The sequence below is a fragment of the Drosophila nasuta genome, chromosome 3 (genome assembly GCF_023558535.2).
Source record: "Drosophila nasuta strain 15112-1781.00 chromosome 3, ASM2355853v1, whole genome shotgun sequence".
Classification (NCBI taxonomy): Eukaryota; Metazoa; Arthropoda; class Insecta; order Diptera; family Drosophilidae; genus Drosophila; species Drosophila nasuta.
The window spans coordinates 17700297-17726105 of NC_083457.1; the positions used below are offsets into that span (position 1 = coordinate 17700297).

At 38.2% G+C, this 25809-nt stretch overlaps 2 protein-coding genes across 2 annotated transcripts; both read left to right on the forward strand.

The window, feature by feature from the left end:
• Positions 1–3241: 3241 nt before the first annotated feature.
• On the forward strand, positions 3242–5482 carry LOC132788806 (uncharacterized; the record flags this gene model as incomplete). Its single annotated transcript, XM_060796403.1, has 3 exons — positions 3242–4250; positions 4315–4685; positions 4752–5482. Coding segments are annotated over 3 exons (1557 nt in total), but the record flags the coding sequence as incomplete, so codon positions are not given.
• A 190-nt stretch (positions 5483–5672) lies between these two features.
• On the forward strand, positions 5673–9504 carry LOC132788805 (dehydrogenase/reductase SDR family member on chromosome X). Its single transcript, XM_060796402.1, has 5 exons — positions 5673–6189; positions 7518–7712; positions 7828–7935; positions 8392–8773; positions 8833–9504. The coding sequence occupies exons 2-5, from the start codon at positions 7535–7537 to the stop codon at positions 9224–9226; spliced, it is 1062 nt and encodes a 353-aa protein (XP_060652385.1). The 5' UTR covers positions 5673–6189; positions 7518–7534; the 3' UTR covers positions 9227–9504.
• Positions 9505–25809: the final 16305 nt, after the last annotated feature.

Here is a 25809-nt window from a genome sequence, read left to right on the forward strand (position 1 = left end):
CATAAAGGCGTGGGGTAGGTAGAGAGATAGGTGTACAGTGCGATTTATATAAACAAAAGGCTGTTGCTATTGTTTTCATCTGACTTTGATTAGATAATCAGACTGATGGCTTTCAAAGCAAGCAAATAATTTTCCACTCGTGCTCTTGATTTAGAAATGGTTCAATTCGGGCCATAGGTCCATAAACTTCATAACGTCGATCGTCTATGTTAATTGATGAGTCAAATACGTAGACATCACAAACTGCGTTATGACGCATATTCGAAGATAAACAAAATAAACAAACAATTGTCGGAATTCATAAACATAAACAATGTATTTAAATGATGCCTAATTTCACCACTGAACTCTAACGAGCTTCCAGCGCTTATCTTTTGAACTGAACAAAAATTGCTTACATTGTGACGGCAATTTCTCATATCTTGTTTACATGACTTCCCCAACAATTTTCCACATTCATCTCAATTAATAAAATTTATACTTTGTTTTCGTAAGTTGTTATCGTATAATCTGTTACAAGGATCGCTGACAAACCACTTACAACACTATTATTAATTTCCTGTTGTTAATTTTCATTTTACAGAACTACCGGACGTGTCTCTAGCCCTGGTTTCAGTTTTGAACGCCCTCAAGAAACCCAACGTTGAGCACAATTTATTAACAAAACAACAGCGAAAATATTGGCACGATTCTACGTAGCAAAACAAAAATCGCGTTGACATTCCAGTTGTTGTTATCTTTACCACTCGTTTCTTGCTACAAATTTGAAGTTGCGTGTGTGTGTGTGGAATATTTTTCAAAGCTTTTTTGCGTCATAAATTGAAATACATATTTGTTCGTGTGCCGTGCAAATAAAACAACAACAACACAGCTCAAGCAAATAGGAGAAGCGAATAACAAAACTGTGCCAACGTCGTCGCTGCTCACTGCTATCAAAGACAATACAATCTCGCGATCTCTCCCCCAATACCAAAGCAAACGAACGGCAAGCAGCGCAGCCAGGAGGGCTGCACACAGAGGGTGCGAAAGAGAGGCAAGATTAGCAGGCATACACAATACAGTCGTATATAAGCACGCTCATATCAGCGAACTGTGTGCATTCAGCATTCGACTTCGGCAACGTCGCTAGAAGAGCTCAATTTCAATAAACAATTTCAGTCGTATTTTGCCTCTTGTTGGAAACGGATTAGACTCTGCATCAGCTGTTGGGACAAAACAAGTGCATAATATACATATGTAGGTTAATATTATAGCCACAATAAAATATATAAAAGAAAACTGTTGAACAAAATTCACTTCAATGTCGATTAATTCGCCAATATTGTTAAAAAACTGTGACCTGTATTAAACAGGCAAAAAGCAAAATAATATTAAAACGACCAAAACAAGCAAACAAACAAACACCAAAAAACATTGTAACAAACATTGCCAAACAGTGAGTGTGGCAAACAACAAAGAGTTGTTTGCTTTTTAGTTCTTCACGTTCGGTTATTTTTTTCATTTCTTTGTGTTTGAAACGGCAAACAAACGAACGTAACCGTTTGAGAGCAACTGTTTCCTGCAAAACTGTAAATCGAGCAAACCTATTATTGTGACTTTAAACAAAAACAACTAACAAAACCGCGAGTGTGCAACTAAATAAAGAAAGCAACAATTAGAAAAAACCAACAACACAAGAAAAACAGCAATTCTGTTAATTGGGCTTAGGCCATTGTATGGGTAAGTTTATCAGAAATAAATTAAAATAGTTGTAAGTCATTTTCTAAGTGTAGGCAGTATGTGTGCATTTACATTTCGAGCAGCATTGGCCCATACCGCAATTGCCCAGCAACAGGTTGAACTGAAATAATATTAGATTTTTATTTTTAGACTATTTGTTTTGTAAAGCAGAAACACAAATGCCTCTAGCTGAGTAAGAAACCTTAGCACTGTTCCGAGCTAAAATACGCAATACGTAGTCACAATCCCCCAGTTGGGGGGTAGAAATACTAATGATGATTCACCTGTAATTGCAAGTAAATTGAAACAAAGCGTGTAAATTTCCGAAAAATTGAATCATGTTACAAATGAGGCAAACAAATGACGCAAGTGTTTCTCTCTAATCAACAACAGTAAACAGCCCCTAGAACTGAATGGGGACCTTGGTATGATTTAGATAACGGACTAACGAACCGACTGAATGACGACGTTGAACTCGTTTCCAGACACACATCAATTAGTGGGTGTAGTTGCCCTCGCAGGGCATGAATTGGACACGTGCCGCAGTTGCTTTATCGTCTAATCATATAACTTATATGGCTTAACCACATCGGCCCCATCCGGTGGTGTTCGATTCAGTTTCTAACTCGAACATCTCGCTCTAATCAGTTGGGGCGCGACTCTATCAGCACTTGAGGGAAAGCTTGTTGCTCGTTACATTCCTGTTGCCATCGCCAGATAAGCGGCAAATATTCATTTGACTTCGAAGAATATGATTAACGAGTGTTTCCAATCGACAAGCAAACAATGCATAACCAGATGTAGAAGAGCTGAAAACGTCAGCAAAGATTCTCAGTAAGATTGAGACCTTGTCTTGAAATAATACTGGGAACTGCAAGCAATGACTTTGAGTTACGTTTACCTGTTAGGTATGGTGCAAAAGATCGTAGTGCACTGATTACGGCAAATTGAAAAGAAGATTGATAAATGATCATTTGAAATAGTAGAAACATCCTTCCCAGTAAAATTACATTTATTTAACAGTCTGCAATGTCATAGGCAATCATATAGAGAATGGGAAGAAAATATAAAGAACTTTTTTCACATCAAAATTAATAAATCAAGTGTAATCTTTTATTTCTTCAGCTGACAATAGAGTTCTATTTAATTTAATTAATTATTGGAAGTCAATTTTGCATAGGCAGAATTACTTATAATCATTATATATCATTATATACTAGCTAGTTTTACTAATCATTATGAAAATTGTAATTCTCTTAATACAGATCAGTCTAAACAATCAACGAAATTTGGAGACGAGCCGGACCTCCTGTTCAACCGAGCGCAGGGCCGGAATAGTCTGCATAGTCTTGGCGCTTCCACTGCTTCATCTGCAGCCGCAGCCGCTGTCCAAGCATCTTTGAATCCAAGCGTCAACGCATCGCGACAATTCGCCAACATTCAACTAGAAGCCACATTCAATGACTGTGAAAGTGGATACGTGCCCACCGTGGGCCGTTGGGGTGCCGAATGGCCAAGCTGACTCGCCGTTGCAAATGGCCACGGCCAGCAGGACGGAGCAGCTGGCGGTGATGGCGACGCAGTTAACGCTGCTGCAGTCATCGCAGCTGCTGTGGGAGAAGCCACCGGCTCAGTGGAACAGCAGCTGGCGTATGCAATGTGTGGCATGGGATTGACTACCAGTGCCAAGCATGACGCTATTGAACAAGCTGCAAAGTCCAACGGTGGCACTCACCGGGCCATGCCAATGCGCACGCCCTCAACATCCAGTGAGGATGACGATGAAGATATTGAGGAGCCACAGCAATGGCTGCCAACCGACCTGACATCGGTGGCAAGCGCATCGGAGCGTTACTCCGATATCACTCAGCTGCTGGCTAAACAGCAGCAGACGCTGCAGCGGACTCCAGATGCCCGCTGGGCTATGGCCGATGGTTATGATCTGACTGCCTACAATCAGATCAACGGCGTTTGGCCACTGGGCCATCCTTTACCGTTGCCCGATTGGAGCAGCGCCGAGGAGCCCGCCAAGGCAGAACTAATTTTCGAGAACGTCTGGCAATACGAAGAGCTAACTGGCATTATAGAGACGGCACTGCAACGCATGCTGGAGGAGACTCACTACAATACGGTCAATCTGTTTGTGGACTTCTATCGCAGCTTTAAGCGCACACGTCGTTCGGATCTGCGCAGCTTCTTTCAGTTCTACGATGTGCCCATCAATCGACGCCACCACATGTGTGTGTCGCTGGCTTTCGAGATTATAGCGCGATTGGTGCAAATGTTTCCACAGCTGGGACAGTATTTGTACGTTGTATCCTGCGAGGAGCAGGTGGTCGACTGTAATGACTATGTGCAGATGGACGAGGAGTATGGCATGAATTCAGCGGATGCGGGTGTTGAAAAGGAGCACGTGATGGTCGCTATGCGTTTCGCCATTGGCGAGCGTCATGGTGTCATGATTCTCGATCCTGGCTATCATGTGGGACGCGCCGTTACTGTCATGAGCGATCAGAGCTATCCCCACACAGGTAAGAGAGCAAAATAAAAGTTGTAGCTGGACTTAACTAACTTATTTTGTGTATTGCCTTGTAGGCTGGTTCAATCAATCGAAGGAGCCGCATCTGCAACGAGATTACTGCTACAGCTACAGTCAGCATAGCGACAAGTTTGTGGAGTGGAAGGAGCGTGAGATACGTGGCGATGAGGCCAGTTTCAAGACCTCCCTCATCTACATTGCTCAGGAATATATGACCGCCGTGGATGTGACAGTGCGTCGAAATCTGGTTTACAATTTCCGTTCGCTGTTGTCGCGCGATGCCAAGGGTCGCGTCTACGCTGGTCTTTATTTCCCACTTGTTTCCAATGTGCAGGAGGCGCATCTAACTCTTTTCTATGATGGACCCAACGAGCAGCGCGTGAAAGCCAAGCTCATGTTTAGCGCTTTTAAAGTGGGCAAAGGCAAGGTAAGTTAAACATTTATTATTCACTCTTATACATTCCACAATTGTATGTTAATTTTATATGTGCAGCAACTGCCGGACTATGTGCTACAGCACCTGGTAAAGCTTTCACCACAGCTGAATATGTCGCAACATGAATTGACGGAGCTTTGCAAATCACTTTGCGAGGTCGTCTCGGATCAGAATTTTATAAGCCAGGTGCTGGCTATTAACGACGATATCGGTGTCATGTCCATGGAGAATTGACAGTTAAAGCAACCTAAGAACGCTGCTGCAACACCAACAACAACACCAACTCCAACGCCATCTCCATCACCAGTTGAGGAGATAGAGAAAAAAAATGATAATGCAGCTGCAACTTAGACGTTATCAAAACATTTTCAAAAAATACTTTCCAAACTAAAAAAAAACTTAATTTAATAGAATTAGACAGCACTTACAAGCAAATATAATTGAATTTAGTAATATATATACCCACTTATAAACACTATAAACAACAACTATACTAACATATATACATATACACATCACTAACGGACACTTGAAGACTTTGTAAATCCCTAGTATGATTTAATCAAACGAAAAAATTCTCAATTAGAAAAACGTAAATACGAGTAATACTATATTTAGATTTTCTTTTTGAACTTTGCTTGATTTCAAATATATTTCAATTTCGTCTATAATAAACAAATTAAACTATGTATACGCAAAGGCGAAAAATGCATAAATAAGTTAGTTGATATATACATTTTTGTTCAAACGCACTGTAATACTTTTGTTTAATAAATAAATGCAAATCAGCTAGCAACAAAGTTTTTTCCAAAATTTTAAACTGAAAAAATGTAACGTCCGCAGTATTTCAGAGCGGTATAATTAATATACCAAAAACCAACAGTTATTTAAATTTGCCTTTTTGAGTTTACAGCGCGTGGTCACACTTGGAGCCGGCTGCTAATCAGCTGTGAGCGTTGATATTAAATTCCGAATTAGACATTTGATGAACACATCAGCTCATAAGCAAACAACTTATCCAATTTAATTTCTTGTACCTCTTGATAATAACAATAAGATTGTGCTCTGAAAAGCATATTTAATAAGACTGATAACTGTTGATACCGTTAGGAATCACTTACCGGCGTTGACACCTGTTGCTGCTTGCGACGGCCAGCAACAAAATTGAACAAAATATAAAATCAGGTTCTATACAGAAAACGCGCGCGCGAAACATTAACGATTTTAGTTGTCTTTTGAATTTCTTGCCGTGCGGTTGTGTTTCGAAACCGGTTTGTGTTGCTCGTTGGTTATTGTTGAAATTGAAACGTGACGCGCCGTTGTCTGTTGTTGATCGTAGTCACAAATTGAAACTATTTACCTTATTAACTCAAAAAGGTAGTCCAATATTAGCATAGTCAACGGTTCGCTACGCCACACAATACAATAAGCAATAAAACACGCAAGTGCATAGAAACGCAGTGGCTTTAAATCTTCATTTTAAGTGAATTGTGCAGTAAGTACTATTTGTTTTTGTATATATGTATGTATGTATATTCATAAATACATATATTCGCCTATGTGCAAGGCTATGTGCAGTAGGGCGCAGTAACAATAGAAATAGAAAGTTAACGAAATGCAAGCAAGTTTGGTTTTTTTTTGTTGACGGAAGTCGAAGACGCCGAACCGTTGACAACGCGAAAAAAACACTTCAGAGCCACACACATGTACATGTGTAATACACACACACTGAAAGAGACGTGTGCTTGTATTTAGTGGGTTATGTTGCCGACCCTCTTCGCACCTCTACAGATGTCCATTAGAGTAACGTACGTTTCATATGTTTGTCTTTTCTATACATACAGACTTACATATGTCTAGCATTTGGCCCATTCTATTGGTTTCGTAGCTTTGGCTCTTCAACTTTCATTCCCTTGACTTGACTCTTGGCTCTTCTTTTCTTCTCTTGTTAATTTGCATTTTATGTGTCGTTTGTTGGCGTTGTTTTTTTTTAGAAAACCAACTGCTATCTGGGCCAGAATTTCTCAGCGTTCGCTTTAGTTTTATTCATTTACTTATAGCATTTTAAATTGTTTTATATTACACTACCAAGTCCAGCGGAGGCATTAAATGAAGATAAAATTAAGGTAATTAGATCCAAGTCAAAGTTCACCACTTATACCACACTTCAATTATGATTTGTATAAATGGCTTAAACCTGTCATGTTGTATTGATAATACGCCCTAAGTCCAAGCAGCAAAATGGCAGCGTAAATAAAAATACAAGTAAAAAAGCATACAACATTATCGAATTGTTGCTGACTCAAGTCAAGTGTCGCGTCGCAAAGAGTGCACTCGATGCTCAGTCAAGTGTCTCAGCTCAGTTAAAGTTCTGCTGACTACGTATGTAAATGCTAATACCCTTAATTGTTGGTTGTGATAATAAATATTTATAATTAACGCACAATTAAAACAGGTTTAAAGTTAAAACGTTAATGGTCAAAAGAGCGTTAATTTAATCGACAACATTGTTGTTTCCTGGTTGTTCCACATTTGCTTGTGATTATCGTCTATCGATTTCTAGTGCAGTGGATTATAAATGGAAGCCATTTTATATGCCACTTAATTGGTTATGCAGTAATTGCGAGCTGTAATTTAGATGAGATTAATACAAACTTGCAATTTTGTAATTACAACAAAAATTGTTTTTTTGCTTGTATAATATTACACACATACGTCACCCAGTGCAGTGGAACTTATCAGTGTCGTAGCAACGACCTTTGCACCCTCCGTCTCTTCCAATATTATGACTGTGTTTTTTTCCTTATCTCTCCCTTCCTATAGTTTGAACATATAACAAAATGTTGTTAATTCTCACACTCATTATCTTTGGCCTGTTGGTTTTTGGATTTCTGATCACCAAGACAACTAAAGAGGTGCCCAAATCCTGGTTTGAATGGAAGACCGAATTCAAATATCAATATCTGGGCATGGCGGGTCTTATCCACGACTGGCAGTACACGTCAAGGGATCGCGTGAGTAAGTAACTAGTAAAGCGACTACTTGTTTGCTGCTTGTCTGTTGAAAATTGCCCAACCAATTATCCACATAATATTAACTCGATTTATCATGGTGATTATCTAAAATTTTATAGCACTCTACAAGCAACCGGATCGCATTGCTGTCATCACCGGTGGTAATCGCGGCATTGGCCTGCGCATTGTGGAGAAATTGTTAGCATGCGATATGACTGTCGTTATGGGTAAGTTTCAGTTGCACTTCTCACGCCTAGTCTAAGTTTCTAAGGGCGTTAATGCACAATGGGGATGAGCGCTCAATTACGGATTCAACAGACACCCATATACAAAAATACCAAAGGAGGGCATGCACGACGACAAACGGCAAGCGACAAGATGATGGCCAAAAAAAAACACCAAAAAAATTGTTGAAATCGCGTGATTAGCATGTGAAATGAGACTGAAATCACGAAATAACAAATTCCTCCCACACGCTGTCCACATGAGCAGCATGTTGCTAACGCTTGGCAGCATAAATGTTGCTAGCAACCAAAGTGGTGCCAAAAAGTATTGCATACTTTTAGGCACATTACTCAATTTCACTTGATGGCAGTACTATAAAATTTGAATTGAATGGAGACAATTCACATAAATATGAAAAGTCAAAGTGAAAAATTAAATTCGTTAATAAATTATTTCAGGGGTTCGGGATCCTGCAGGTGCCAAGACAGCTGTTGGTGACATTGTGGATCTTACCCAAACGAAAGGCAAACTCATTTGCGAGCAACTCGATGTGGGTGACCTGAAATCAGTGCGCACCTTTGCCCAGCGTATCGCAGAGAAGTATCCAAAGATCGATGTGCTATTCAATAATGCTGGCATTATGTTTGCCCCCTTTAAACTGACCGCTGACAACTATGAGTCGCACTTTGCCATCAACTACTTGGGTCACTTCCTGCTTACACATCTTCTGCTGCCACAGCTGCGTGCTGCTGGACGAGATGGAAAGAATGCACGCATCGTGAATGTGAGTTCGTGTGTGAATCTGATTGGCAGCATCAACTACAAGGACATTAACGGACTGTGAGTAAATAATTATTATTTGTGCTTTTCTCTGTTAAATCTGTCTATTCACTTTGCAGCAAGAACTACTATCCGGGTGCTGCTTACAGTCAATCGAAGTTGGCGCAAATTCTTTTCACACGTCACCTGCAATCCCTTTTGGATGCAGAGAAGTCGCATGTGCAGGTGATTGCAGTGCATCCGGGCATTGTGGACACTGAACTGTTTGAGCACTCGGCCACCACATCTGTGCCATTCCTCAAGAAAATCTTCTTCAAGACACCAGAGCGTGGAGCTCGCACTGTAGTCTATGCGGCCATAGAGCCATCGATTGAAGGCCAAGGTGGCATCTATCTTAGCAATTGCGGTCGGGGTCCATTCCACGCCAGTGCCAAGTCGCCCGTGAAGTGTGAGAGGCTCTTTGATTTCTCCTGTGATCTGCTGAAAATCAAGGAATACGGAAATGGCAAATAATGATTGAAATATTCTATAAAATCAAAGGATACCCTAACCTCCATAAACAATACAAATATAATACAACAAGCAAAAACATTCTTCAACTGGTGACACGTTAATTTGCGTTAAGCTACTCTTTGTATACACATCTCTTAATTGTATATGTTTGTAGTCATATTTCATATTTGATTCAAAGTCAAGTATTTAGCAATGTTTCGTATAGATACGGATAAGCAGCGACTAAGCGCGGATAACAACTTAATACTTCAAATATATTTTAAAGCAATTTACACACATATGAAATGCGATTTGCAATACTTTTCAATTACCGCGTATACGATATTTTAATTAACTTGTCTGCTTTGATTGCCATCTGCAGCAGCAGAAGCAGCGTCGACCCGACACAATTGCAATTAAAAGTGCAGCAATAGCACGCAAAATGCAATGCACTTCACTCGTTGCTTTTTTCTCGGCAACTCCAAAGCAACGAGCAATAGCAACAACAAGAATAGCAGCAACAGCATCGTCAACAGCTGTTATATGTCAAATTTAAAACAGCAAACAATTTAATTTGTACTCCTCCTCGAAACAATGAACGATTAACATTCAACATTTTTGCGGAATTTTAATCGACTTCAGAGAGAGGCAGTCTGCAGACCCAGCTTAGAGTTAGGTGGGCAAATGGGTGGATCGACGACAATCACAACGACAACTAAACGACAACTGCAGGCACAAGTTGTGCTTCAGTTGGCTGTCACTTGATCAGTTGAACTTCAAAGCAAAATCGCGCTGCATTCGTATCTTCTGCAGACACCAGCTTAAAGATACAAGATACAATCACACATGCTTACATATAGTACTGCTAGATACATATCAATGTCGATAATGTGTAGCTGGGGCTTTGTTGCTTTGTTACTTCACTACATATTTGTTGTTCTTTTTTGGTTTTCGTTGTTTGTTTTTGGGTTTATCAGATTCGTGGGCGCAGTCATCAATCAAACTCCACTTGAATGAGCTGACTGACTGACTGAATGATGACTCTCAGGCCTGAGTCTCGCAGACCAAATGAAGTCATCTGCCTGCCAAGTAAGGCATTAAAATGTGTGTGCGTGTTTAGCGGACATTAAAAGTGTTGATTGGATTTGTTGGCTATCATCTCATCATCAGGCTAAATCGCAGTGATAGATGCTCTTTAAAATGAGGAGCACACAGATAAGTAATAATGTATTAGGGATCTGCGAAACTGGTTTGCATGCCCCGTCGAATTGTATGAGAATTAGATCATAATTGATAAATCTGTTAACAGATTTTTATAAAGTTGCCAACACATTCAGTTAATAAACCAGTAAAGGGCCAAAAACACTTTATGGCAGTGTCGTAATTGGCTAGAGTTAGTTGAAGTTGGAATTATCTCAATGTATAGTTATTGTGTATGATATAATAGAGAAGAGGAATGCAAGTAAGACACATAGAGCAGAGCCAGATGATGAAGTGCTTGCTGTTGAAAAATAGAAGTAAATGCGTAATATTCATGGGGTTGGAATTACTCGTATTAGTTAGACTATTATTATTTTTTAGCTTTTAAATATATTGAAAAGTCTAAGCTTGGAATAGACTGTCAATTACTTTGCATCTGTTAATTTTTGAAACTTTGGCATTATCTATGCAGCATTCTTTAAATTCTCAAATATATTTAATTGGTCTTTCAATTATGAAGAAGTACTTTTAAATACTTTATATAATTATATTATTATTGTTTAAGTTACTTTATTAATTGTTGTCACGATTTCGCCTGTTTTCGCTTGCTATTAACATCTTTATCATCTTCAGGATCTATTTTAATTGCTATGAAATTATAATTTAATTTCTTCAGTTTATCATTTAGCAGTTAAAATTTGTTCTTCGAGATATCCGCATTCTCTTTACAATTCTTTTTGCGCTTGGCATGCGAATAAGCTGCGATTATCTGAATCTCAGTTCTGAACTCGAGTTGAAACTCTCTTGGCAAATTCCAAGGCATGCAACTGTTGATTCGTGTGGCACAATCGCTTGATGAACTTACTCCTAGTGTGCCATTAATTGTGAAGAGTGTCTTAACAACTCTAGCTGCTCATCTGCTTGACCAGCGTTGCTTGTTGCTGGTCATCCTCCTCCTCTTCCTCTACTTGGCAGTGCGGTTAATGTGCTTTTTATTTAAATGCGACTCGCAAAACAATTTGGTGTTGCACAGTTGCTCGTTGGCTGGTGCCCGTTGGCTGTTGCCTGGCGGCAAATTCTTTGCAACAATTTGCTGCTCCAATTCAAGTTGTTTGCCAGTTGTTTGTGGCCACAGCAACAACATCTTCTTCTAGCCAAGCGCATCCACATTAATCATGTGCCAAGATTTATGGCGACACAGCGCCCACGCCACCAACTCTGCCACTTGCCACTTGCCACGCTGCCAACGCACGTGTTTATTTCATTTCACTTCACTTCATTTCGTGTGGGCGAGTCCGAGTTTACTTCCCCTCCTCCCCCATCGCTCGCTTTTTGTTAGACGCCCACTTGCCTGCCGTTCTTCGCATTGTTGCATGCTGCAAGTGGCAAGTAGCAGGCGAGTCGTGTAGAAATTAAATTCATTGAGCAACAGGCAATAGCAGTAATTGCTTGTTGCAATGGTTTCTAATGCAATTGCGCCTGTAATTCGTCTAAAGCTAACAAGTGGAAGTGGGAGTTGCCAAAATTACGCATACGCCAAGAGCGCCAATGATTGAATTGAGGTGCTTGTGATAATATAATTATTAAAATAGCTAAATAATAATAATAGTAGTAATTATGATAAATAATAAAATAGCAAATAACAAGTTCGAAATAAGTAACGTTAAGAATACAGCACTGAAAAACAAATATTCTAAAATAAAGAACATTTGTCCTAAAAATTGAACACTTTAAGAACAAATTCTTAAATCTACGAGCATTAGTCATAAAAAGTTCAAAATTGGCTAAATAAGACCAAAAATACTTGATTTTGGTTACAAAATAATGAAATTCATCGAAATTCCTATAAAGTGTTTATAGAGCCTTAGGGGTTTTCGTTAATTGCTCAGTCAGTCGAGCTGTCGCGAACCATTTTTCTTCGTTCTCTAAGATCCCAAGGGCTTGGGGTTCAAATGCTGTGCAAATAGTTGATAAGAATTTCGTAAGAAACAGTCATCAACAATCTGCACCGTATACGTACAACTGAAATGCATAAATTGAATAAAGAAATAGTAAAATAATAATTAAATAGTAAAAAAAAATAATAAAAACATAATGCCATTTTATTTAACAAGATTTTTTCCTCTCAGGATGTGTTTTCTAACTTTAAGATTTTCATATCCTTGACGCACTTTTTAGGAAAAAATTCTAAGTACTAATACCAAAATCTTGATTTTAGAACTTTTATTTCAATGAAGATACTATAATAGGCAATAAATATTAATATTAATAATAACAGCTTAATTTTATTTAATAGCATTTAATGCTACTGACATGGGTACTAATTTGAGAATTCCCTAATTTAGAAATTGAATTGCAATCGAGAATTTAGAGCCCAGCTATTAAGTTTGCTTAGAATTGATTTATTTAGTTTAATTAACATTACTTACCTTATTAATTGTTAGCTACTGAGTTTGTGTAGATTCCATACAATTAGTCAATTAGTATTCCTTTTTGAAGCTATTAATATTGTTGAATCAATGCTTGCTTTAATTGTTGCAATTAAAATTAGTAGGCTAATAAACCCAAGAATACTTTTGTGAGAGAGCTTTAAGAGGTTGCAATTAATATAAATATCACGCATACGCAGTGGAAACTGTTGGCGAGTTTTGTCTGCTACAAATTGAATTCCAATTAATTCAATGAACACTTTAGGGAGTGTGCTTGATCCAACTATTTTAAAGTAATAGTCAAGAGTTAGTTGCAATAAATATTACGCATACGCAGTGTCAACTCAATGCAGAGCTGCAGTTTTCGTCTGAGTTCCGTTTTGGTGGACAGGTGTCAAAAGGCACATGGTCAACAAGTCGTCCAAAAGCCCATTGCTGTTGATTTGCTGCACGTTGCACGCTCCACGTTGTTGTTGTTGTTGTTGCTGATGAGTTTATTTCGCTGGCGCCCCAAAACTTGACAAGCAGCGACCAGTTGTAGTTGTTGTTCTTGATGTGAGTTGTTGTTGCGTTTTAATTACAGTTGTGCATCCGCTTCGGAGACATCCGCAAGTGGCCAAGTGGATATATCTGCTCACACTCACACACTCAGAGTGCTACTCATTCTCGCATTTGTTTGATTTACGCTCTGCCATTAGCAGGCAAAAGTAGTTGTTGTGCATCTGCTGCTGCTGATGCTGCTGCCGCTTGTCGCAAATGTCAAAAGGTTAATTGGATTGTGGCAGCAACTTGCAGCTTTGCCACAACGAAACGATAAGCTGGCAGCCGTTCAGAATGCTCTTTGGTCAAACAATCTAAGTAGGAAGACACCTCGAATTTGTTGTGTGTGGAATGTGAATGTGTGTTTTTTTTTTGTGTTTTGTGTTGGCGATGGGCATTTGTAATTGGCAAGATAAGCTACCAAATAGTATCAAAGCGTTAATAATTAAACAAATATTCTCACCCTTGTTTGCACAGTTTGAAGCCACGGCTGCAGACGTTACGCATACGCCGCATTGTCCCATTAGCCATAAGCGAATCTCTCGCATTCAATTTGCATAATTTATAATATTTAATTACTTTCGCAGTCAATTAATCAAAACACTCACCAAAACTTTAACTCTTTGGTTTAGCCTCCGCAATTTGCATATTGACGCCTCAAACGGATGGCTGAGATCCCTTGAAGTGGCACTTTAGTTTATTTTTGGAGGTCCAGCGGCGTATTGTAAAAGAAACCAAAAAAACAGGGCAAACAAAAAATTCGCATCAATATTTGTGGCCGGCGGGTATTACTTGGGTTTCTTGTTGTTGGTGTTGCGCTACTTTGATGTGGTGCCTGCCCCATTTTATGCTCGATTATCGCAGACAAAAGGCCGCTAGAAAAAATAATAAAGAGCGAGACTGAACCGAGACTACCTCAATGAGTGAGTGAGAAGCTAAATCTGCGGTTGTAATGACCATCGAGATTCCACAGGCCAGAAAGCCGTTGAGCTTGTCAAAAAAGTGCTCCGATGTAATTAATCGTAAAGTATTTACACGCTGCGTTTGTGTGCTTCGATCATCGAGTTCAACTTGAGGCTGTGGCTGCTCCGGCTGCGGCTTCGACTGCGGCGCCTCCGTTGTGGCTCTCTAGGTTTCCATATCAAGTGGGGTTGCGTGATTTTTAGGCAACGGCAACGGCAACAGCAACAAAAGTAAAAGTGTTAAATTGAAGGTGAGGTAGCCGGCTGTCAGCTGATGCCTGTTGCCTGGTTGCTGGTTGCTGGTTGCTGCTGATAACTTATAAGTTGGCCAGCCTCCTCAGAGTTGACAGGGGATTGCATTCCAAGCAACCAACTTGGCCAACTGCAGTGGCAAACTGTCTTCAACTGTCTTCGACTGGAAACAACTTCAATTACCAATCAGCAATAATGTTATTTGTTTATTGCATAAACCAACAAACAAATAAACAGACAGACAGACAATTAGACAGAGCAAACAACTGAGCTCAAGAAAAAGCTATCCAACGACCTTGCGGCTCTGACACCAAAAGCAATACAAAGAAAGCAATAGCCGAGTGCGCTCGACTGTGGGATACCCGCTACGCGAATTGAATAAGGGCAAAACAGAGCGGAATTATTGTTAAAATATACCAAATGAAAATACTAAAATATACCGAATGGTATATTTGGTGTATTGATATAGTACTTCATTCAAAATACCCAATAGCGTACTAAATTAAATTCAAATTATTCAAAATAATCTATAGAGTACGAAACATACCAGATTGCCAGCCAAACCTGCTAAGACTATTGCAGAAGGTGATTTTTACTATACGAATATATATATACTTACATATGTATACTCGTATATAAATACCTTTTATATTTTTAAACTGCTCGTAACTACTTTTTCAGGAATCATAAATACTTTACCTCTTAATGTTTATTTGTACTGAAAATACTCTAGCTTCAAAATTACGCTAGTTATTCGACTTTTTTCGTTTTGAGGGGGCAGAAGAGGGCGTGGCAACAATTTGAAACAAACTTGATCTGAAATTATAGCTTTATCTCTTACAGTCACTGAGATATAGGTGTTCATACGGATTCATACAGACAGACATTGCTACATCGTCACTGTTGTTGACGCTGATCAAGAATATATATACTTTATGGGGCCGGTGATGCCTTCTTCTGCCCGTTACATTCATTTACAGCAGACACACGCTTAAAATACCCTTCTACTCTATTTGAATCGGGTATAACGAGGGAGAAAAACTGTATCAAGTAGCAGGAAATTGGTTGACGACTGCATTGCTTTGCTTAAATGTATGTACGTACATCTCTGAGTGTAGATTCACCACACACACACACTCGTTTGTAAAAGTGAATGTTTATGATACTTGAGAGTTGCGAGAGTCATTGTGCCATCTCAAATTCCCTCGTACAATCGATCGGAGCAGATGGCCCCGATTACGCAGACCCAAAAAAAAAAAACGGGGTACTCGAGACTTGGGCCTGGGAGAGCATCCAAACGACAAGAAGCCAAAAAACCCAAATTCGTAACTGTGTTAGAAAGTCAACTGGCTGACGGATGCCATAAACATTCGGCCGGGAGTTTGAATTCAACTCCCTCTCCCCTCTCCCTCTTTTACCTTTGCTACTCCCACTCGTACTTCAACTCCAACTCCGACTGCTGCTCCGTTTGCAGCTTCGTTTTGTCGAGGCCCTCCGCTGATTTAGATACTTTAATTAAGCGTAATTATGTTAGGTTGTGTAACACTTTAAACTTTTTCGTACGCCCAACTTGTTTATCCGCATTTGTTTTCAATTAATTGAACTGTCAGTCTTTAGTAATTATCAGGCAAACCCTTAGCTCAGGTGCTCTTACTTAAATTACATAAATATCTCTTCTGACATTGGCCAAAGGTGCGTATACGTGATTTAAGCCACACCATGTAATCAACTGCCACTCACTTTAGCAGATCAACGATATTGTTTCTCATTATCGTTGGCCATCTATGGTACACTCAGCTTCCCTTTTAACACAAAATCCATGACGATTTGCCAGTCAAGCTAACTTTGTAAGCGCAGAAATTCGTTTATTCAGTCATTGCAATATATTTTAAATTTTTTTAGTTTTTTTGTAAACTCTTAATGGATTTTCAAGTAGTTACACATATATACTTAATGAAATTGATTTTGAAGTAGTTACACAAATAAATTAATCAAATATACTTATTATAATTTACCTATTCATTCGTTTAAATAAATATAATTACATATAATAACATATAATCACCATAATTAAGTATCACGTTGTAAAATTACTATGTTTATTCAATTTGAATGACATTATTATTTAACGCTGATTATGTGTACATAATATTTATAGTTTCGAATATATTATAACAAAGCTTAGTCTTTATTAATGGCACAGCACAAATAATTAAAAAATCAAATAAAAACTTTATCTATTAATCTTTAAAAAATACCCGCTCAGATTTGCTTAACTATTCAATTTATTTTAGCAGCTTTTGAAACAGCAATTTCAAACTTTCTTTTTGTTATCAAAAAAAGCAAATAAGATAACTAAACTTCCAATTGTAGCTAAGTATTCTTAAGAAAACTTTGTGGTCAAAAAAGATTTAATACTAGAAGTAATGATCAATTCAAGGAAATACATTCCTGTATACAATTAAATTAGTTTAAATTTTATGAACAATTTCTGTCCATAACGAATTTAACATTAGAAGCAAAATTAAGTATTATGAAATGCAGAAGAAAACGGATATCGAAAACTGCTATTTTAGTGAACAGAAAAAACATACTGCACTTGTGCAATATTATTAAAACAACAGAAAAACAAACCAAATGTGAAAAAAAACAATGAGCAAACAATGAACTATTAAAAAGGAATGTACAAAAAAAAAAATGTTATAGAGCTTTGGGTCTGTCACACTGCTATTTTAAAGAACACAGCTGTACATGGAAATACATTTCTGCGAGCAGTTAAATTAAGTTTTATTTCAACAGGCTATTTATCGATAGCGTTAACAGCTTTTTCATTCAAATCAATTCACAAATGTACAGCGTGAACATTCCAATTAGTTTATCGAATAGTTAGTAATTGATTTGATTGAAGACGAACGCTCTTAGCTGATTTCATTGTGAATTTTCCATATTCTAGCATCTCAGCATGATAAGCAAAGCCCGAAAGTACTTGGACTAAGAAGCGAGGGGACAAAGTCACACTCGGCACAACGAAAGATGATGCACTTAGACTGCACACACCCAGCACACCACACACACACACGTACAACATGCAACATGCAACACACAACAGAGAGCACAGAGCACTTTTTGGCTTGCGGTTGCTCAATTTTGCAGCATCATGCCCGCAATTATGCGATGTGCCAATGGCAGAGATTTGAGTTTTTGGAGGAACTCCTCCTGCCTTCAGGCTGCTGATCACTTGTGGCATTGTTGCCGCAATCTATGTATGGATTCTTTTTTTTTGGGGTGCCAATTAAAGTGCTATTTAGTGGCGAATATTAAGGTAGATCGAAAACGCTCTAATCTTATTTATGCTCATTGAGTTAGTGTGGCTTTTATTGTCAGTTTGTCAGGCAGCATCAGCATCAGCAGCGGCAGGTGGAACTTCAAGCTGCCACTTGTGGCAGAGTTGTGAAAGAATTCGCAAAAAGCCTTTTCGCAATCAACAACAACAGTCAAAGCTATATATACATGTTTATATGTATATATGCTGAGTATATTGAGGCACAGACAATATTTTAATGCGCTCATCATTACGAAAATTCTGCAAAACTGGCAAACTGGAAACTCAAAAACGGTTTTCAAGCCGAAAAATCATATGTCAAACACTTGAGGAAACGCTGTGCTGCCAGTTTGCCAGTTTGCCTGTTGCCAGTTGGCAGTCGCATCATTCCGCCCCCCAATAAAATACAAATAAAAATACAAATGAAAATGAAAATCACAAAAAATCAACTCAAATGCAGCGAAGCCTCAACATAGTCCAAAGCCATCAACACATTCACCACACAGCCACATTGTCGGAGTCGGAGTCGGAGTCGGAGTAGAGTAGAGTGCTTACTCCTCTTCCTCCTCCAGCCCACTCAACTCATAATTAATCTGCTTTGGCATTTTTTATTTTTTTTTTCCTTTGCGTGTTGCAGCAATTTAAAGTGGAGTCCCCGACTTTTGATTACTAGTCGAATCGCAAGACAAAGCCGAAGATGCAGTCAATGCTGCTGCTGATGCTGATGCTGCTGCCTTTGATAGATACTTTCAAATGAGGCTCGAGTTGGCTTCGCCACTTCAGACCCAGCCACAGCTGGGTTAGATTTGGCATCTTAAAGACACACACTTGGACACACAGATACAGATACAGCTACAGATGCGGATAGAGAAGGGCTGGCGAAGGGGCGGGAAGGGAAGAGGCAAGAACAACAATTCTCAAAGTTCTAGTAAATAAAGTAAACAAAAGGCAAACATTGTTTTTAAACTTCAAACACAAATTCAGCATACGGTAGCTAACAAGTTTAGGGTTTCAAGTTGAGGTTTACGGGGTCAGCGGGTCAACACATGATCGAGTGTCAGTCCCCGCAGCGACCTTCGCAGCTTGCAGCTCGCAGCTCACAGCTTGCGGCTCGAACCTGAAGTTGAAGTTGATTTTGCAGCTGGAAGCTGTTCAGGCTCCATGCACAATAGAAACCGTTGCAATTTTTGACGAAGAGAACTTGAAATATTTTTGTGTATTTTTTCGGCTGAAAGATAATGTAATTAATCAAAAGTTTATGGCAATTAAAAGGAGTTGCATTCCGCATAAAGTTCAGCTACTCTCTAAACAACAAAAGCAAAAATATTTTATTGAAATTCTTGAACTAGATTCGCAGACATATAATTTCACAAAACAAAAAAACACGATTGTAAATCATGCGATCCGGCGAATACGTGCATATATAATTACAATGAGCAGCAGAGAGACAACAACAACAACAGCTACAACAAAAAACACACATTCTAAAACTAAACAAAACTGTATAGCAACAATAAAACACAATTTAGTGTCACATAAAAATAAGACTATAGCCTCCAAAGATGCAATCCGCTCGACGATGCCACCTTGCAACCGCTTGCTGCACATCACGTTGCAAGCGAGAAACAGCCGAAATCTTTGCCGTCAAATTGTAACAATTTTTCACCTGTCGCCGGTGTCTAAGCATGAGCTGCAGTCTAAGCTCTGAGCGCTGAGCGCTGAGCACATGATTATTATTACATCAGAAGAAGAAACATAAATTTTGGCCAACAAATCGTGATGCGACTAGATGCCACAATAACCCACAACAACTCTGTGTGTGCGTTACAACATATTCCCAGTGCGCAACTTTGTAAACTTCCATATTTTTAATCTACCTTTTCCCATCTCCCACTATCGTCCTCATTCCAAGCAAAAACATCTTCAAGGAAGCTTCAATGATGATGCGTTTGATTTATGCTCGCAAATGTATCACAATTTTGTCAAAAATAATGGCCAAGCATGCTCGACTCTGCAAGACCCTGTAATTTGTATGCAGCTTCATGTGAAAGTAAGCGTTTATTTTTATTGCCTCTTCACTATTTATAGGGTATTCAATTACACATAAATCACAAGCAACGAATATTAAATAAGAGTAAAGTTTATTAAATAAAATTGCTGTAAGCTTTAGATGAAAGATGCGCCATAACGAATAACTATTGCATAATTGCAGAGAAGCTTTGAGCGAAAAAATGTACTATAATTATAGAAGCTGAGCTCAAGGTTAGCAGCAGCTAAAGTCAACTGTTATCGCAGATTGCGAGCTAAAATGAAATTAGATGCCAAACTAATCTTTTGAAAGTGTCTGACAGCTAAATGTTTTCTTTTTTTTTTGTGTGATCAAGTCTCTCGCTCGACTTTTAAGGCCAAATAATTAATTTTCGTGCAATAATTGCCACAATAACAACAACAGATGAGGGCACCCGATCCCCAACAGTGCGAAACATTTCGATTTCAATCGCTTGCCACAAAAGAAAGGCAAGGTGGAAGGCCATGAGTCAATGTTTATGCCCAGAAAGCGTTCAAGAAGTCAAGTATTTTTTGCAATGAACAATTAGATGATTAGAGAAAACTGAAGAAATCTTAATAAATTAATTTTGTACTTAATTCGCAAGGTGATATTTTCATTTATTACTTTTTACAAATTTCATAAGGGTAATTTCAAAATAGAGCAATATTTTGAAATGTGACTTATAGCGTCATTGGCACACAGAAGTGGAGCTTTGTTATAGATTCCCTAGTTCTTTCCTTATCGATACTTCCTTGTTTTAATTATAAATAATCGAAAATCCCAAGAAGTCTCCAAATGAAATACCTAAGACTTAGACTTAGAAATACCCCGACAATGGAGGAACATTTACTAAAGGGAAATAACACCTCCTATCGCGAACTCTATCAGAACAATACACCAATAACTTTCACACATTTCTTTGAAATATTTAAAATTACTGAATAGTTGAGTACTCAAAATAACATATTTCATGAAAAGTGGGAAAATATATGTTTTACTTAGTACTACATTAATTTTAGTATATTTTTGTAATTCACAACTTCAGGACACTATTGGAAATATAATAAACAGTTTAAATGAGTGATAAATAAAATAAAATATCAAAAATACAATAAGATTTTTTTCTAATGTGTTAAGTGTATAATAATATTAAAAATATATTTACCCAATAATGGTAAAATAATAAATATTCGTTAACTAAATGAATTTTAGAATGTTAAAATAATAAACTCATAATGTCGTACATGTATATGTTATATTTTCAAATTTATATTTATACATTTTCTAATACCAAAAACTAAAAATAAATATCAAAAATAATAAACCAATATCTAAGCCAAATGTCATTTGAAACATCGAAGAAATGATTGTCATTCACTGAATGGATTATAATAGATATGTTTGCAAATAGATCAAGAACAACTAAAATTACTAAGGCCAAAATTGGTGAAGCGATGCGACAAGATAATAATAAACGAACGAAGACTGCCAAAGGCAATCCATTAGACAAACAATTTACGTTCACAAGTTTGAACTGGAAGCATTATCACCATAATAAGCAGCGTGTAAACACACATTCGCAACTCATAATAATAATGCCCGGCAGCATTTTGTGGCATGTCAAATGCGACAAGCAACCTGATGAAGTGTACCACGAGTAAGCGACGATAGATTGTACGGATTGTACGGCATTCTACAAGTACTCCGAGTACTAGGTAAAAAGTAACTGCATTTGCAAGGATGTTCCTTGACATTTGCCACCGCCAACCGAACTCGAACTGTCGATGTCGATGGTGATGTCGATGTCGAATTCGGAGGTGGAAATCGCTTGTGGATGATAATGATTGATCGACACTTGCCTTCATTGAGCGACAGACGAAGCTGCAAATTGCTTTCGTGATAATGACAACCTCGCCAGCCAGCCAAGTGACTGGTCCAGGTTGCTCCACAAAACTCGATCTAAGTTAGCAGATTATCAACGAAGGCAACGAATAGTTTGCTCCCCGTGTATGCAAATGACACGAATCTTTAAGAGACTCCACTTCAATCTTCAGGCGAGTCGGGCCAAATGTTGAACTGATCCGATGTTAATGTGCATAACGAGACGTGTTCTATTAGCCACAAGTTGTTTGGACCCACTGCCTCGACTCCAACGCTTGCTCAATCATCAAGCGCCAAGGAAAAATCGAAAGTGTTTTTATTTTGTTGTTTTCGTTTTAAGTTTCTGGGCTTGGGATACTTTCAATTGAAGCGTCTCATGTTCCAAATAGTTATAGTTAAGCATCAAACACAACAACGACAAAAACACAAAACATAAAAACACTTGCAGTGTCTATTTTAATTAATGCTGTTAATTATCATTTGTTAATTGTTTTATAAACAGTTTGCAGAGCGAAATCGAGCCCGCAACATAAGTTCATCTCAACTAAAGTGCTGCACAGTGGGACTAAAATAGCAATGTTGAAATGTTAATTGATGATTTAATGTGAAAAGCGCATTGTTTAATGACAGGCTATAAATAAATTATAAAACTAAAAACAAATTTTACGACTAAGCTATTAAATAATTTAGTTCGCACACTAATGAATATTTACTTGCTTCTTTATTTATCGCCTGATTTAAAGTCAAGTCATAATAATGGAAATAAAACTAAATGTCGAAGTGCTTAAGCACTTATTGGTGTAAAAAAACTCGTTTATGTACTAACTTTAAAATGTAAGATGAATAATGAAATAAATATTTTTCGAACAATGCATTATTTCAAATACTTACAAAACTTAATAAATGAGTTGGTAAATTAGGTTTAAAACAATTGAACGAACAACATTTTTTAATTTTCATCTTAATTCTGACATTATTTCAAGGTGTAAGAGCAGAAGAAGTTGACTATAACTATTAATCCAGAAATACTGCTGAAATAAAAAAACAACAAAGAAAACTATAGTTGAGTGTACCCGACTGTGAGATACCCGCTACCCATAAAAAAATAAACAGTGGTGTATTATTCTTAAAATATACCAAATTACTACACCACAAAAATATACCAAAGGATATATTTGGTATATTGATGATATAGTCTTTCTACAATTTTTATCCAATTGCAATCAAAGTATCAGGAATAATGAAAACTACATATATTTATTGTCTGAAGCTTTCAAATTAAGCCTGTTTTTCAATTTTTTTCGATTCACGGAGAATATATACTCGAAGAAGCCCCATCTGCCAGTTACTTACATTTCCTGCAAGCACAAAGTTATAACACCCCTCTAGCGGGTACCAAAATTAAACTTTTTTCAGTTACTATAAAATAAAATAAAATGCAGGCCTACTTTTCCAACATCTAAAAGCAAATGTAATGGCTTCGGTAAAAACAATGTACATCAATTCTACATTGTCATACTATATATGGGACAGATTCAATTGATCATTTTTTTACAATTCTATAAAGTAATGAGAGCTCAATTCAAAATAAATTTGTTACAAATTGAATAAAGTTTATGTAAATTCTTTAAAATATAAGTGAAACACCATAGAAACACTGTGCACTGCTTAAGGTTCGGTTGAAGTACAAAATAATGAAATCTGTATGGCCTATGCTGTCGAGTTTGGAATCGTCTTCGTTGTCGATTTCAATGTCAATGTGCTAAGGATGAGGCCGTTGTGGCGGTAATATGAATATGTTGTACTATAATATGGTAAGTTATGTTATGTGGTATGGTTAGCAGCATAACCTTTTTAAGTGTATTGCATAGCTTGCTTGAGATCGTTGTGTTGAAATTGAGCGAGTGAGTGCGAGTGCGAGTGCGAGTGTGAGTACTCGTCTTGGTATTCATTCGGGGTATTCCAAACAACTGTATGTTCGAGTTTAGAGATCTTTTGTGTTTTTGGTCTACGTCAAAGGCGGAAGTGCTCGCCTGCAAAGTGTTTATCAATATATATTAATGACTGACGCAAGTATCGTAATAATTATTTATACATCTGTACTCCAATCGCTGAGTACGACGAGTACATGAGCATTCGGCATCAGCATCGGCATCAGCATTAGCAACAGCAACAGCAGCGAGCTGATTTATTTTCAAAGCAATGTGGGTAGGCCGTAAACTGCCAATCAGCAAACAACAAACAGCAAACAGCAACACAAAAAAATGAAGCGTATCTTCCATGTGACCCCCACGCAGTGTGGCAAATAGGATGTACATAGCTTTTTGCCTCTGGAGTTCAAGTTGTTCTTCCAAGTGGCGTCAAGTTGAGCAGCTGAGCATCTCACCGACTATGGGTGTATGTGTGTGTGTGTGTGCTCAGTGTGTGTTCGGCTAGCAAGCGGATTAGCTGTGCAGAACTTGCCATCATGGCCAAGACAATGGACCATTCGTTGAACTGTAAAGCGAACAAATTGCTGGCCAAAAGGCGAAATTCAATTAGGCTTCCTGAACCAAAGAAACACGCACGAGCAGCATCAACAGCATCAACATCGGCAACTGCAAAAGCGGTAGCATCGCGCACCTTCTAATGTTGCTCAAGTTGTTGCTGCCAACTCCCTCCCCCTCTCCCCAACCCCCTTTGGCTGCTGTTGTGCAAGAGCAACATTAGACTGCAACAAAGGCAGCCCCAAAATAAGAAGAAAAAAAAGAAAAACAGAAAAAAAAAACATAATCATTTCAATTTAGCTAACTCGACTGGCTAACATTGCCCCCGTCGCAAATGAGTTACCAACTTGTTGCTGTTTTGTTTTTGTTATTGTTGCTGTGGCTGTTGCTGTTGCTGCTGACACGTTTTCTTGTATGTTTGTTCAGTGGGAACTATTTTTATGAGTTTGGCTGGGCCATAAATAATTCTGAGGCGTTCGCAGTGCCCGCAAATTGCAATGTTTGCCATTGTCACATACCACATACTACGTAGTACAAAAGCAGCCTCCAAAGACTACCAAAAATTATTCTCTGAGCCACATCAATCATTTGCCGACGACGTGCTGACGAACTGCCAATAGATGTTCAGCTACTCCTTTTTGACTTTCAGCTCCAAAATTGATGCACACAAATATTAATTATTGCCGCTTCGGTTGCTGCTGCTGCTGTTGAGCACTTTAGCAACTAATTTTGCAAGTGGCATTGCCACTCCAAGCAGCTCACATGTAATTACTTTATGGAGCGTCATGCGTTGCACTTTATGACAGCATCCACACAACATCGACATCGACATCAACAGCAGCAGCATCAGCAGCAGCCTCAGCGACATCAACAGTAAATGCGTTGCATCAATTCGGTTGGCTGCTCAAAATGCCATAGGTCCAGGCGGCACTCAAGTCGAGCAGCTTTTACTCTGATTCTGCCAAAACAACGCCAGCGACGCGACGACCTTCAAACACAATAAGTACTGTAATACTATATAACTACGTACTAAAGCTGAAGAATGCTGTCAGAATGCACAAAAAATCAAAAACACTGCACAACATGGGACAACACTCACTCACAACACTCGCACTCAATAACATCATGTTTAGCATCGAGTGCATGACTTTGATTTAATAGTAGTTCCATAACCATCTTGGGCACTCCATCAAGTGGAAAGAGCATTTGACTTTACTAACAACTTATTTACACTACACTATGCCCAACATTTTTTGTTTTTATTTTACTATTTGTAAATCAAAGCAAAAAGAAGAAGAGCCACAATTTGTGTCACATTCAACATTGCAATTCTCTTTTTTGACGCTGCAAATAAATCTAAATATTACCGGATATATGAATTGTAAATAAAATATAAATAAAATCATGAAAAAGATCTATAAATCCATATTACCAATTTATATTTTTAGCGAATAGCGAAGAGATTCTCATTTACTTTTTACA